The sequence below is a fragment of the Nansenia antarctica genome, assembly GCF_963989245.1.
Source record: "Nansenia antarctica genome assembly, chromosome: 3".
Classification (NCBI taxonomy): domain Eukaryota; kingdom Metazoa; phylum Chordata; class Actinopteri; order Argentiniformes; family Microstomatidae; genus Nansenia; species Nansenia antarctica.
This window is the reverse complement of record NC_137688.1, coordinates 82,483,851-82,500,352: the sequence shown is the minus strand read 5'-3', so window position 1 is coordinate 82,500,352 and position 16,502 is coordinate 82,483,851. Positions and strand designations below refer to the sequence as shown.

Here is a 16,502-nt window from a genome sequence, read left to right as displayed (position 1 = left end):
CTCTCTGTGTCTCTCTATGTGTCTCTCTATGTGTCTCTCTATGTGTCTCTCTCTCTCTCTCTCTCTGTCTCTCTCTCTGTCTCTCTCTCTCTCTCTCTCTTTCTCTGTCTCTCTCTGTCTCTCTCTCTCTCTCTCTCTGTCTCTCTCTCTCTCTCCCCCCCCCACCTCTCTGTGTGTTAAACACAGCAACATCCACTCTAAACTTTAAACTAAAGCCACTCTAGATAAGCCACAGCAACAGAAATAACTCCAGCTCGTAAGCACAAAGACACACACGCACTCAGACAACACAGGCACACACATTTGCAACAACGTGGCACTGCTACATTATCTTCAAGTGTAAACTTCCCTACGTGATTCCCCACCACAGAGTGTAGGAATGTGAGACATTGAGGCGATAGCGGTACTTACCTCCAAAACATTTGGAGCAGAGGTTCATGGTTTTGCTGGACCTGGGGAGGAGAGAGACAGCGGTAGGTTAGAGAGGAGGTTTATTATTATGGCCCACGTTCTAGACACAGAACATCATTTGACAGGTCTTAGCAGACTAGCTTAGATAGATAGATAGAGGTAGATAGATAGATAGATAGAGGTAGATAGACAGACAGACAGATAGCGGTAGATAGGGGTAGATAGATAGACAGACAGACAGACACACAGATACTTTATTGATCCCTGAGGGGAAATTCAGGCGTTTCAGCAGCTCAGACCACAAAACAACAAGAGTAGCAACTAAATAAAGTGACAAATGAATAACAGACTAAAATAAAAAATAAATAAAGACAGACAGACCTAATAAGACATGTGAAACCTTACACACACTAGGATCTAACATCCCCCAGCCTGACCCTGATCACCCGGAGGAAGAGTTGCACAGTCGTATTATGGCAGACACACACACACACACACACACACACACACACACACACACGCACACGCACACGCACACACGGCAATATCAACACGGTATGCTCAGAGACGTGACTCTGATGAGTCACCCTGGTCTGTTGCTGTCCTCGATTGATTTAAAGAGACAATTCCCTACATGTTTTCAATAACGCTGCCGCGTTGTTCCCACAACGGTTAGTATGGCAGACGCCCCCTGCTGGAGACACGGTTTTAATAGTCCTATAAATCCAGATAAAGGACTAGAGAAAAAAGATTCTATGAAGTTCTGTCACAGTACCCGCGTGCAGAACTGTCACCCGCCAAATTAATAACGTCAGGCTTTAAACAGCTCTGCCGGCCTTGAATGTGAATGCGTCCCCGACGATGATGCTAACTGCCCTCATACTTTCACTGACAACATTTGCATGACAACGATAAGTCCTCCATTACCGTACTTTAACCAAGGTCTCTCCACCGTAAACTGTGTATAGAGATAGCTGTGTATAGAGATGTATGTATGTATGTATAGAGATAGCTGAGCTGTCCTTAGATAAGGGTCATCAACGAGGGCTTGTATCAGGGGGGTTTTTGCTGGTTTTTCATTGGACAAGACAGCTCAGTAATAAAACGGTTGATATGAGCGTATTGGCAGCAAAAAAAGAACAGTTAACTAGATGGATTGACAGACAGACAGACAGACAGACAGACAGAGACAGACAGACGGATAGACGGATAGATGGATTGACAGATAGACACAGACAGGCAGACAGACAGATGTAATAGATAGATAGATATACTAGATAGATAGACAGATATAATAGATAAATAGACAGACAGACAGATGGATAGACAGACAGACGGATAGACGGATTGACAGATAGACACAGACAGGCAGATGTAATAGATAGATAGATATACTAGATGGATAGATGGATAGATAGATATAATAGATAGATAGACAGATATAATAGATAAATAGACAGACAGACAGATGGATGGATAGACAAACAGACAGATAGACAGATATAGGAGCTATGAGCCTGGAGTAGTGTAGTGGGTAGAGCGTTGGTTGGTTGAGTGGTTGCTGAAGCAAGCCCGCTAATAAATACAAATACATACTGTCACCCTGTTCCCTTCTAGCTTGTCCACTGATGCCAATAACTAGGTATAATATATATATATATATATATATATATACTAAACACATCATCAGCTGCCCCGCTATCAGACCCTGAGGTACAGACTCCTCTTTGTTTCAAGCTACATGCCTAAGATGAGCTGCCGTTGAATAGTCGGGCCTTTCACCACGGTGAAGGCATCATTACCTTGTAGTCCATGCTATGTCATTAGTGCTTGACTAAATCCTCAATTTAAGGAGCTAGCCTATAATTCAGGCTGTCAATCAAGTCCGGCCTAGAAGTGCTTCGTGACTTCATGACTCTGCAAAACTGACTCGGACTTGTGACAGTAATGAAGCGTGGCTTTAGTCCAGGCAGGGAGGCCATCTTAAGATCAAACGGCACAGCTGTCCGTCAGAGGACAGGCCTGCCGGGACAGCAGGTATGCAGAGTCACATGTCCCAGGGACAGAGGCTTAAATAAAACACTCTCTCCCTGCGGTGGTCCGCACCCACACCACCCTGGACGCCTTTGAAACGGCCCTCAAGTCCCACCTGTTTGCCAAGGCCGTAGGCCTCTAGTTTAGTTGTCGTTTTTTGTTTGTCTGACTGTTTGCCTGACTGTCTGCCTGACTGTATGCTGTCATTTTCTTGTATTTCTGTAAAGCGACCTTGGGTCCCCTGAAAGGCACTATATAAATCTAAGTTATTATTATAATAATAATAATAATTATTATTATTATTATTAAAAGCAGCCAAGTGTATGCTCCTCCCTGCATTCAACAGTTGTGAGTATGTTTGTAATGGCTCAGAGAGCACATGTTGTGTGGTGAACGTTTTGTGTGGTGGTCACTCTGCACGAACGATAGATAGAACGATAGATAGAACGATAGACAGACAGATAGATCAGTGTTTCCTCTACATGCATTTATTGGTGGCGGGCCGCCACGAATGAATTTCCTCTGCCAAGTTCTCAAAAAAAAATAAAAAATAATCTGAACATTTTAGCTGATTAAAATATATCTGATCCTAGATCAGCGCTATAATGGATGTTGACTAAAAGTGCACCTAAATCCACGCCCATCTCTCTCTAACCGCTGATCCAAAATCAGATTAATGACATTCAGTTGACGACGTGACACAAGGGCTCCTGATTGGTCTAAATGTGAACTGTGGTATTGTTATTGTGTACAGGCCACCGTAGGGGGTATTCCACCAACATCGCTAAAGGGAAAATCCAGGTTTAGTCTGATAAATCTCGCGAGAGTTCTTAAAAATATCCAGGCATATTCTGATAGGTCTCGCGAGAGTTATCAAAAATAAGCCAGGATTTTCCTTTAGCGACGTTGATGGAATACCCCCCAGGTCAGGTGGGCAGGTTACGACGAGAAAACAAGAGACCGGTATTGTAGAGTTTACAGAGCGAGTTAAAATAAAGACACTTACATTGAAATACAGAAGGACTCACGTGTATGTTTAATAGAATAACACGACATGGTGTCAGAAGTCCTGTAAGTGAGTGTTAAGAGTTAGATCGGCCGACAAGTGTCATTTGAGCTCGTGACGGTGAGAAGGGAGAAGAAAAGATGGATGCTAATGCTAACGCAGCTGCAGTCCAGAGAACGGCGCCAAGGGGAAAAGAAGGGGAGACGATTTTTTAGCTTGAGTGTGTTGTTGACAATCGTTCATATCCTTCATTAAACATTTAGCTTTGTCATTTGATACGCCGCCTACGACTACCATCTCTCTGCACTACAGTAAACAGTTAATCTATCAGTAACGTTAGCCGCTTTTGTGCTCATGTAGGCCTACTTCGTATTATATTATAGCTAGGGATGCACCGAAATGAAAATTCTTGGCCGAGGCCGAAGCCGAATTTAAGGAAACACTTGGCCGAATACCGAATACCGAATGTGTATCGGCAGTTTTTAATTTTATCATTGCATAAACTAAATACATTTTGCTTTTTATTCATGCTTCTCAAAGAAAGAAATTGAGATTGAAAAAAAAGAACTTTTATATATAACTTATTATAACTAATTATCGTGGGATTTAATCTCTACTGCTTTCCAGGGTTCAAGTTAATGATATTCATGATTTGTCTCTACATAGGCTTCAGAAAGTATTTAGACCCCTTCACTTTTTTCACATTTTTGAATAGATTTGCCATCAATCCACACACAGTACCCCATAATCTAAGTAAAAACGTTTTTTAATGTTTGCAAATGTATTAAAATGTAAATACAGAAATACCTCATGTACATAAGTATTCAGACCCTTTGTCACTCTTAAAATTAGGTCAAATGCTAAATGTCTTCAACAAGTCATTCAACAAGTTGAATTGAGTCCACCTGAGTGTAAGGATAATAGTTCATGTTATTTCAGAATGAATATATTTTGTTTTTATAGTCTCTGGTTTGCATAGAAACCACCGCATGATACAGCTGCATGTCATAAACTCGTGTAGAACAGCTGGGAGTCTGAATATGTTTTCAACAAGGCAACAACTCTGCTTCTCAACAACTCTGCTTCTTCCGCTACGACTGCTAAGCTAACTAGCTAGATGAGTGTAAGGTTGCGTTCGTAAAGTCGCTCTGAGAGCGCTGGAGCGCACACTGGGCCCGACGTCATAGAGAAACCGAGTCATTTGATTGGACGAGAGGCATTCCACGAGTGCTGATCGGACTTCCTGAGTGAATTTACGAACGCAGCCAGTTTTGAAAGCGCGTCGCCTCGCGCCGCGCGCCTGTTGAGAGTTATATTTAATTGTATTGCGTCATCAAAACACGGCCACTATTCGGTGGTAAACATTCGGTGTTTTCACACATTCGGCCGAATACCGAATGTGCTTTATTTTGCGATATTCGGCCGAATACATTCGGTGGCCGAATGTTCGGTGCATTCCTAATTATAGCTGATGATCTTTGTGTGTGTGTATGTGACTGTCAGTCACAAGTTTATATTCTGTATATTCATAAAAAAAATTTGGGCCATCCTCTAGTTTTGGCTGAAATTACGTCGTTGTTTTGAGCGCGCGTGCACGTTGCATGCGCGTGCACGCGAAAAAAATCGCGCGCACTGCGCGCGCGGTCAAGGCTACACGCCACCATTGGAAAAATTCATGGAGGAAACACTGTAGATACTTTATTAATATCTGAGGGGAAATTCTGGATTTCAGCAGCTCAGACCACAAAACAACAGCAACAACAAAGTGACAATTGAAATTACTAGGCTAAAATAAAATTGCTACAAATACTAAATAAAAAAATAGACCAACAGACATCACTTACTTACTACCTACTGGGGGGCTTGATAAGCCATCTCTCCGCCACACTGCATACTCGTACGTTGCAGTCGTTTAACTCCAGAGACACGCGGCTCTGGTTACGCCCACGCTTAAACGCGTTACCGTGTTCCCGCAATAAACGGTTAACCTGACACACGGAGTGTCCTCCTGACTGAAATAAAGTCGTTCTTTTTTTTTTCTTCTTAAACTGACTGCCTCTGGTCTATTTTGCTGAAATAACAGCGATCCTCTCAGGTACGCCGTCTCTCTGCCGTCGAGTCCTCTCAGGCCCTCCTCTCGCTAAAGCGTGACGGGCGCTCGCCTCGTATCAGTCACATCCTATTTATTTCGGGAGCACCGGCAGGGCCGTCCGCACCCAACCCCCCCCCCCCTTGTCCCCTTGTCCCCGTTTTCTAAAACGCAGAGGTCGATAACCTCTGTCTTTTACCGCCCCGCCTCGACGGAGGGAGGAGGGGGGGGGAGGAGGGAAGGAAGGAAGGTAAGACCTCTCATCAACCACCGACGCACCGGAGGGGGACAGGGGGTTAGAGACAGCGACGACAACAATTATTCCTTCGGCGTTTACGGCAATCAAGGGTAATCATAATCACGGCGCAATCAAGGGGACGATGGCGAGGTGGGATAGGAGAGAGAGAGATAGAGAGGGGGAGAGAGAGAGAGAGGGAGAGAGAGAGATGCATATAAGGGAGGTAGAGGATGAGCAGACCGTCGAGGGGACTGGTGCGCTCACTGCTGGCTCCTAACGAGACAGCTCTTGATTGGCCATGACTGACAGCCAGGATCTGTCACCAGAGATGACAGCTTGAGTGACAGGAAGAACAAAAGAGAACAGAGAAGTTAGGATGGTGAGGAGGAAGGGAGGAGGGTGGGGGGGGTGACAGTAAGGAGGAAAAGAAGAGAGAAGTTCGTGGTGGTGGTGGGGCGGGGTTGGGTGCGGGGGGGGGGGGGGTTGAGAGGAGGAAACAAAGTTTTGATGAGCACTGGTGACATATATATGTATGACAGATAGCGGGGTATGACTTGCTATTTCAAATGTCTCAGAGAAGAAAGGCAGGAAATGTCTCTCTCAGCCTCCATAGCTCAGTGTGTCACTCAGCCTCCCGCTGAACAGCCATAAAAGGCGCAAGTGGTAAATTAGGGCCTGGCTGCTTGTAGAAGATAGCATAGCAGCTGTCACTCGCTAGCTTCACACTGACAGGGGCAGGTACGTCTAGCAAGTGATGACCCCACACAGACACACAGACACACACACACACGCACACGCACACGCACACGCACACGCGCACACACACACACACAGCATGTAGGGCTGCCCCCGAAATAGCTGACTAGTCGATCAGTAGACCCTTGATTGGCTAAATTTAGTTTGGTAGAATTGTCGCAGGGCGGGGGAACTGGGCAAAACTGGGCAGAGCAATGAAAACTGTAGAATCTGGCCATTTAAAACCATGAATGTATGGACAGTGCATGGTGGGACAGTATACGGCATGGATCACCAACAGGCGGCCCGCGGGCCGAATGCGGCCCACCAAAGCTTCCCATGTGGAATATTTATGTTTTTTAAATATTAATGAATTCAGAAAATGTGAGGACGGAAATACCGTTTAGAACATATAGGGCGCGCACACGGGATTCAACGTCGTCATGGAACCAAGTAATTTGATTGGACTAGAGGCAGTCACGTGGACGCTCTGACTCTCTCAGAGCGAATTTACGAACGCGGCCGCCATAGCATATATAGTTCTTCCAATGCAGGACGATTCTGACCTAACTCATTCACAAAGCTGCAACCTTGCATCTAAATAGCAGTAGCAAAGCTGAAACTAATTCCCGTCTTTTAAATGGAATGCGGCAGACATAGCGCCTATTCGCATGCAAGAATGGGGACAAACTCATAGATCTCATTTAACATTTAGTGTTTTTTTTCCACATGCTCTTGTTTAACATTTCGTGTTATAGCCTATTTTTTCACATGCACATTATAGTGACTTAAATAACAACTAACTTCTCAGTCCAAAAATGTATGAGGTAAATGGCTTGTTATGCTTGTAGAACCCAGACAGCCCGGAGAGATGCACTAGTTGCCCTCTCGTTCAGATAACGTTCTGCTAATAATTCCACTGGCATATCCATATCCAGCTTTTAAGCTTGCAATTTTTCTGCGACGGGTCTCAGGGTATGATTCTCTGAAAGCTGCATGCCTTGTATAATTGTAACGGCGAAGATTGTATTGTTTTTCAACAGCTACCGTTTCAGTGCAGATGAGGCATACAGTTTTTGCTTTACTAAATGTTGGCAAGATGAATGCGTACTTGTTAGTCCATTCCTCATTAAAGCTGCGGTTTTCCATGTGAACTTTACGCTTCAGGTTGTTTGAGAGTGACATTTTGCATGATTGATAACAGAAAATTATTACAATGTGTAATAACAAAGTGAAGCCAAACTATCTTGATCGCCCCCTGGTGGCTGGCTGCAGTATAGGTGTCAGGAGTCTGTTAACACGGATAATAAGCCATTAATAACATACATTTTGAAAGAAAGTGAAAATATTAAACAATAATATGCTAATTATGCCTAAATAAAATAAATAAATATAAGTCCGTTGCCCACAGTGTATGCTTCGAAAGAATCTGTCCCTTGGACAAATGTAGTTGGTGACCCCTGGTATACGGTATTACAGTGAGTATAAGTAAATGAATATAAAGTTGGTATACGTGCAATGAATATGAAAATAAAAAGTCAATATATGAGCATGAACATCAATATGATATCTATAGTAAAGATATACAGTGTGATGTGTACAGGCAAGGGCGAAGATTTATATGTAAATAATTAACAGAGTATCATACATTTCTGATGAGTCGATTATGGGTTTGAAAGTTGGCGATTTTCGACTGGACAAAGCAATGTGTTGGTGGGGTAACAGCTCTACAAGCATGTGCCCCCCGCAGGCTACTCATAACACAGACAAAGACAAACTATTAGACCATGAGAACCTCAACAACCTTCAACAGCAGCGTGCCAAGACACACAAACCCCATCCTGACCGCTCCAGCACCCCAGGGCTGGGTTTGAGAAGACCAGAGAGGAGGAGGAGGAGGAGGAGGAGGAGGAGGAGGTTGGGGAGAAAGCTAAAGAAACATCCCTCTGTAGGGAAGGCGCATGCCACATAATCGTAGGGTCCCTGGTACGATTCCGGCTGTTCCGGCGATTCTTATCCTGCATGTCATCCTGAGGTCAAAGGTAGCCTAGAGGTTAGAGGTCAGGTAGCCTAGAGGTTAGAGGTCAGGTAGCCTAGAGGTTAGAGGTCAGGTAGCCTAGAGGTTAGCGGTAGCCTAGAGGTTAGAGGTCAGGTAGCCTAGAGGTTAGAGGTCAGGTAGCCTAGAGGTTAGAGGTAGCCTAGAGGTTAGCGGCAGCCTAGAGGTTAGCGGCAGCCTAGAGGTAACCTAGAGATTAGAGGTCAGGTAGCCTGGAGGTCAGGATAGGCTAGAGGTTAGTGGTAGCCTAGAGGTTAGAAAGGCCGGCTAGCAATCGGTAGGTCCCTGGTTTGATCCCCGCCTCAGGAGGGAGCTGCATGTGCCCTTGAGCAAGGCACTTAAGCCCTAACTGCTCCAGGGGCGCCAACTATGGCTGACCCTCTGCCTAGAGCAAAAAATACCACATTCCAACAATTGATTGACAAGTTGATTGCATTGCAAATAAAAATACATTTAATTTCATCCCTTCTCTCTCTCACGTATCCTACCTGTCAATCTCTACTGTCTCTATCTCAATGTAGCAGAGATGCCCTGAAAACATATTTAATAAAAATAAAAATAATAAAAAAAGAATATGTGTCTGTAATGGCACTTATACAGCGCCTTTATCCAAAGCGCTTTACAACGGCCTCTCATTCACCAATTCACACACCAATGGCGGCAATCTACCATGCAAGGCGCCGGCCCGCTCACTGGGAGCAATTTGGGGTTCAGTGTCTTGCCCAAGGACACTTCGACATGTGGCCAGCTGGAGCTCGAACCGCCGATCTGCCAACGTTGCGATCATTAGACGCCGGCTCTACCTCCTGAGCCACAGCCGCCCCAGTCTGTCTCGGGTGGGAGGTCTCTGTCTTTAGGGCTGGTTTCCCTTCACTCCCAGCCAATCAGGGCTAGTTTCCCTTCACTCCCAGCCAATCAGGCTGCAGCAGCTCCCATGGGACAATAACAAGACAGGAGCTGGCATTAATCTGACATTTCCTCCAAATGTCACCTGCAATTAAGGCTTATGAGGGCCGGAGAGAGTGCCAATCAAGACACGGACGGACCACCGCCTATTCACCTTCTTGAAGGAAATCAAAGACTTGAGGGAGAATGAAAGGTGTGTGTGTGTGTGTGTGTGTGTCTTCCAGGTTGCGTTAACTATTGTTCACACAGAATATAGAATAGGAATAATAAATATGCTCCAAAATGTATGTGTGATCCATCCTGAAAATGCAGGTGACTAGAGACACACTGATCCAACACTGAACATGGGTATCGTGCAGACATTGGCCTGAAATGCTGGATCGGGAATCAGAGATAGGGAAAAGTATTTGCCATGACGCGTGCATTGTCGTCTGCATTTGACATTTTTAACCATTTAGCAGACGCTTTTTATCCAAAACGACTTACAATTAGCCTAGAGATCACAGGGACAGTCTCCCTGGAGTAACGTGGGGCTAAGAGTCTTACTCAAGGGCACACTAGTGGTGGTGTTGCTCCCAGGTGGGATTTGAACTCAGGACCACCAGTCCAACACACTATCCCCTAGGCCACCACTAGCCCTCGAGTGACAATGTACGTCTCAACCATCCTCTGAACCACCCTCTCTCTTGCCTCTGATGGGAGAGCAAACTATCTTTTCTACTTTTGGCTCAATACTCCGGAAGACAATCCTTTATTGCATGGAGTGGCCCTCTGAACCAAGTTTAACTGGTTTGCCTTCAAGGCAGGCACTGAGGGCGGGAGGGCGCTCACACATAGGCCTACTCATCTTAGATAGAGTATATTAGACTGTATAGACATGATGGCAACATCTCTAATCCCAATAAACCTTATGATGACTGATCATGTATCGATGATTCACTTACTTCAGACAAATGTACTTGTTGTGAGTCGCTTTGGATAAAGGCATCTGATAGATGTCTAAAATGTGAATGTAAAAATGTAAACCTAGATAGGCCGTTCATGTATGTTCACTGAATTTGTTCTTCTGCAGCAACTTTCAGTCTCAAATCAAGCTCAACGGTCAACGGTCAACTCAGACAGGAAGCACACAGTTAGGCTATCATAGTAGGTTAGCATGACACACAACAATGGTCACTCAATGGTTACTGTGGTGATTCAGTTAAGACAACAAAAATAAAATAGCCCATTACTAAGAGGCCACAAGCACCACATGTTTCAACTGATATGCAAGTCAACTTTTTACTTTTTTCAAATTGTTGACATTGTTTTTTTAGGCCTGGCCTAAATCCTGGTTGAAGAGTAGCCTACACGTGCTGTGTAGAGGTGTCTGGGTTTACCCTGCCTTCATAGTTACACCGTGTCCCCTGCTCCATGCAGAGATAGCCATGGGAACTGTAGATGGTAAACACATGGTAATGTTCCTATGCTTCATGTGTTAAGTGTTGGTGACTTATGCACCATCTGCTTTCTTCTAAATGTGGCTAATACACTGCATGTGTATGTGCACAAACAGGAAGCAAGCCTTGCTGGTGACAAAGTGGGTTCCTAAATAAGTGCCAGGATTTTATTTCATTCATCCAGCAGCCATTTAGAGTACTCCCAATGAGCAACACAGAGGTCCAACTGTTACACTGTCAAAGAGCTGTTGTATCGTTACCACATTGCAGTAGTCATTCAATAAGACAATCACGAGTAAGTGAAGGAAAGACTACACAGTAGGGTGGGGCGGTTTCCCATTTTTTATACCGTTAAACCGTCCCCAAATTGTTTTACTGTTTGTTTCCAAGACACATTGTAGGGCTTTGACAGAGCCGCCAATTTCAAATGCTGAATTTTGTGACAGCGGCTGGTGAAAGGTGGACCAAATCCCTATCCTTCCCGCGAACCTTTCTCGAACACTTTCCACGAGCAGTGCTGAAAAATGTGCTTAAAATAAATAAATAAAAACAGAGCTAAAAGTACTTTTGGTTCGTAATGAGACTATGTATAGGAAACACTGCTAACACTCACCCAAGTACAAAGCGCAGAGTGTGTTACAGCAGACATGCTGTGAATGGTGAATCCTTCTTCTGACACGTCATTATGATTGCTATTAGTATTTTTTCACAAAGTACAAGTAAGTTTTTACAAAAGTACTGTCATCACTTTCAATAGCGTCTTCAACCACACAGACAGTGGTGCTGGACAAACAATCTTAAGACGTTTATTAATTTAGGACGATTTTATGACGATAAATAGCATTGCTATTTTCAAAAACAGCCCAACCCTACTACACAGTGTTTTTAATGTAGGCCTACGGTTATATTTCGGTCTGTATTTATTTTTATTTTTTTAAAACACAAGTCAAGATCTGATATGAGATTTATTACAATATGGGTGTCCAGTAATAATAGTCAATTCCCTTCAGCTTGCAATTCCCTCAGTGCAACCCTCTCTCTCTCCCAAAGTGACATACCTGGTAAGAGATGTCTGACCTTTTGATCAATGGTGGACTCAAAAAAACATGAGTGGTCCTCTATGACTCAGTTGGGGAAGCATGGTGCTAACAACATTTAGGTTGTGGGTTCAATATAGGGCCTATATATTTAGCTGACCCTTATATATAAAGCTATGCTGGTCTGTAGCAGTACTGTGTAGTACTATGGCCCCAAGATGTATGCATCAAGACAAAGGTCTCCAGTTAAACCAATAATGTGCAGATTATATTACAATGTAATCTAATCTAATCTAAACCAATAGGTGCTGATACAAAACATTAGCCTGCTGAAATAAATGGTCTGGTGTTCATGTGGAGGTCATAGACAACCTGAAGGGAGAGAACAATACAATCTACATATGTGCCAAAATTACAAGCATAGGTGAATCATGTGTGTGAGGAAGTGATTCATCGTTAGTAGTAGTGAGGTGATGTCACCTGAATACTGTCACCCTCCCTTACCCAAGTCACACACACACCCAGCTGACCCATTCCAATGAATAATGTGTGAAAAATTGGGTGAAATTATCTGATCATTCTTGACGGAAAATGTCGGGTGAATCCTGGCTTGCTGGTGGTAGCTAAATGTTGCAAATGATTCGCTATCTTACAGTCAAGCTGTACCAACAGAGAGATGTTATATACTGTATGTGGTACCAGTCAGAGATGTTATATGTTGTACCAACAGAGAGATGTTATATGTTGTACCAGTCAGAGAGATGTTATATGTTGTACCAACAGAGAGATGTTATATGTTGTACCAGCAGAGAGATGTTATATGTTGTACCAGCAGAAAGATGTTATATGTTGTACCAGCAGAGAGATGTTATATGTTGTACCAGTCAGAGATGTTATATGTTGTACCAACAGAGAGATGTTATATGTTGTACCAACAGAGAGATGTTATATGTTGTACCAGCAGAGAGATGTTATATGTTGTACCAGCAGAGAGATTTGATATGTTGTACCAACAGAGAGATGTTATATGTTGTACCAGTCAGAGATGTTATATGTTGTACCAGTCAGAGATGTTATATGTTGTACCAGTCAGAGATGTTATATGTTGTACCAACAGAGAGATGTTATATGTTGTACCAGTCAGAGATGTTATATGTTGTACCAGCAGAGAGATGTTATATGTTGTACCAGCAGAGAGATGTTATATGTTGTACCAGTAGAGAGATGTTATATGTTGTACCAACAGAGAGATGTTATATGTTGTACCAGTCAGAGAGATGTTATATGTTGTACCAGTCAGAGATGTTATATGTTGTACCAGTCAGAGATGTTATATGTTGTACCAGTCAGAGAGATGTTATATGTTGTACCAGCAGAGAGATGTTATATGTTGTACCAGTCAGAGATGTTATATGTTGTACCAGTCAGAGATGTTATATGTTGTACCAGCAGAGAGATGTTATATGTTGTACCAGTCAGAGAGATGTTATATATTGTACCAGTCAGAGAGATGTTATATGTTGTACCAACAGAGAGATGTTATATGTTGTACCAGCAGAGAGATGTTATATGTTGTACCAACAGAGAGATGTTATATGTTGTACCAACAGAGATGTTATATGTTGTACCAACATGGATGTTATATGTTGTACCAGTCAGAGATGTTATATGTTGTACCAGTCAGAGATGTTATATGTTGTACCAACAGAGAGATGTTATATGTTGTACCAACAGAGAGATGTTATATGTTGTACCAACAGAGAGATGTTATATGTTGTACCAACAGAGAGATGTTATATGTTGTACCAGCAGAGAGATGTTATATGTTGTACCAGTCAGAGATGTTATATGTTGTACCAGTCAGAGAGATGTTATATGTTGTACCAACAGAGAGATGTTATATGTTGTACCAGCAGAGAGATGTTATATGTTGTACCAACAGAGAGATGTTATATGTTGTACCAACAGAGAGATGTTATATGTTGTACCAACAGAGATGTTATATGTTGTACCAGCAGAGATGTTATATGTTGTACCAGTCAGAGAGATGTTATATGTTGTACCAACAGAGAGATGTTATATGTTGTACCAACAGAGAGATGTTATATGTTGTACCAGCAGAGAGATGTTATATGTTGTACCAGTCAGAGATGTTATATGTTGTACCAGTCAGAGATGTTATATGTTGTACCAGCAGAGATGTTATATGTTGTACCAACAGAGAGATGTTATATGTTGTACCAGCAGAGAGATGTTATATGTTGTACCAGCAGAGATGTTATATGTTGTACCAACAGAGAGATGTTATATGTTGTACCAGCAGAGAGATGTTATATGTTGTACCAGTCAGAGAGATGTTATATGTTGTACCAGTCAGATATTGATATTGACGTGTGAGCTGTCAGCTGAAGCCAGCTGAGCTGAACTGACACCATTCATGTAGCATTAGCATGTAGCATTAGCATGTAGCATATTGGGCTCAGCTAAGGTACCCCAACTTGAACTGAAGCTCACCACAAAACTGACAATTGGGCTAAACTAACTTAGACACTTCATTATCTAGCCAGTCAGCTGTCAGGTTGGTAACGTCGGTAACAAGAAGACCTGGGCTGGTTGGCCAGGCCAGGCAACGTTAGCATTAGCATTCCAATTAGCATTTCCATTAGCACTTAGCATTAACGTTAACATTCCCATTGGCATTAGCATTAGCATTCCCCACCCCCACCCCCACCCTGGCCCTCTACACAATAGGCTTCTCAACCCACGAAAGCAACTCTATTGTCACTTTAACACATAAACAATGTCAATTGAGAACACATATATAGCCTCTAAGAGTTATTATTCATTCAGTCTCTTACCCCCAAAATCCACACGGACATCTTGGCGGTATGCTCGGCGGCTTGCTGCTGCGCTCACTCCCCGACGTGTCCCCCATGGCTCCCTGCTCCTGGCGCGGCCTCGTCCTGTACGCGACACCGGGGATCGGGCTGCGGCCTAGTTTCTGTGTTAGAGATTCCTTATCAGGACAGAGGGACTACAACACTACAAACACGCTCCACGGTAAAACACGGGGTTAGAAATGTTCACGAACGACGAGTGTTCCGTCTCCCCCATCACTACTGTCACCAGAGCAGGATAAAGTGTTTATATTATATAAATATAACGGCCAGAGGACCACCGGACAGCCCCGCGGACCCGAACCGGGAAATCGAGGCCGATCAGCTGGAGTGAGCAGAGGACAGGGTTGCCAGATGGGATTGACAAATTCCAGCCTAACCACAGTCTAAAAACTATTGGTGACGTTAGAATGATAAGGTTCTATCTCCATTTTTGTCAAAATTGAGTTTTTTTTTCTTCATAATCTGATCCATTAGGTGTTTATTAATGCCTGTGTGGTGTTATTTTTAAAATGTTGACATTTTTGAGTTAGTAATTCATAAAATACAAAGGTTCCATCTCACAAAACATAATGGAATGTAAAAACTTTGACGCTCAATATCTCTGAACTGCCCTAGACGGAGATAGAACCTTATAATTCTAAGCTCACGTATTGTCAGAAAACCACTAATTACTATTGGGCAGGTGCCCATCTCGTGCCCATAAACTGTATGTATGTTGTGATCAAAAGTAGCCCATTCGGCGGGAACGCGCCCCATCTGGCAACACTGGGAGCGCACCATTCCGTACAGAGGGGCGACGAGAGGTGATGTCAGATTAGGGCTAATACACATACCTCCTCCTCAATAATGATTAATATCCCATATGTTGGCTGTTTTATGTATTGTGTCTAAATGTGACTTGTATCTGTAGGCTCTTCTGAGGACAAATGGAATCATCCATTCAATATTGGCATTTCTTTTTTCTTTTTTCTTCTTTTTCTTATTTTTTTCTTTATATTCAGTTTTTCTTGAGCCAGCGATATTTAAGACCGTCAACTTTTTTGATCCTTTGCAATTTCAGTTCTTGCAAATTGGTTGAACTCGTTTTGCATAGAAAAAGGCGAGATGTGATCAGAGTTGCAATACAACTTCATCGACACAGACATCCTCTTATTTAATCAACACTGGTGTCAGGGTAAAAAAAAAAGACTAAATCAATATTCTCTTAAATCATTTTCAGGAATAGCTGATGCATGTTACTTCTGAGAAACACATTCGTTTTGCAACGATTTTGCAATGTTATTTGTCATATTTTCTTTTCAAGTAATCTATGATTTTCATCTTTATAGGTTTAGAACAAACAAACTGACCTTCTGCGCCACCTTAATTGACAATTTTTTTAGCAATTTAACTGAATAACTCAATATGTATGTTGACGATTTCCAATGAGATGGCTCAGTGCTATTTCAGGGGCCAGGGCCACTGCTAGTCAGATCAATGCACTGGGGAAACGTGTGTGAGCCGTCTCATTTTGATAGCATATTGCTAATTGGCTTGCTGACATCAAGTCCTGGATGCAATGCAACTTCCTCAAACAGAACTGCAACGAATCAAGAATCATACTTGTTGGCCTAAAGTCCCCCTCCCCCTCTACCTAAAGCCCAATTTATAC

The 16,502-nt window shown here is 43.0% G+C and overlaps 1 protein-coding gene across 2 annotated transcripts in view; it reads right to left on the bottom strand.

Annotated features, from left to right (window-relative positions):
- Positions 1-15,137, bottom strand: part of LOC308153057 (AN1-type zinc finger protein 3 homolog) — a 31,771-nt gene extending 16,634 nt beyond the window's left edge. For both annotated transcript variants that reach the window (XM_080526149.1, XM_080526150.1), the window contains exons 1-2: positions 14,810-15,137; positions 412-452 (exon numbers count right to left, since the gene is read on the bottom strand). In XM_080526149.1, the coding sequence (XP_080382275.1) occupies positions 412-452; positions 14,810-14,886 (118 nt within the window). In that variant the 5' untranslated portion in view covers positions 14,887-15,137. The remainder of the gene's footprint in view (positions 1-411; positions 453-14,809) is intronic.
- Between the last annotated feature and the right edge of the window lie 1,365 nt (positions 15,138-16,502).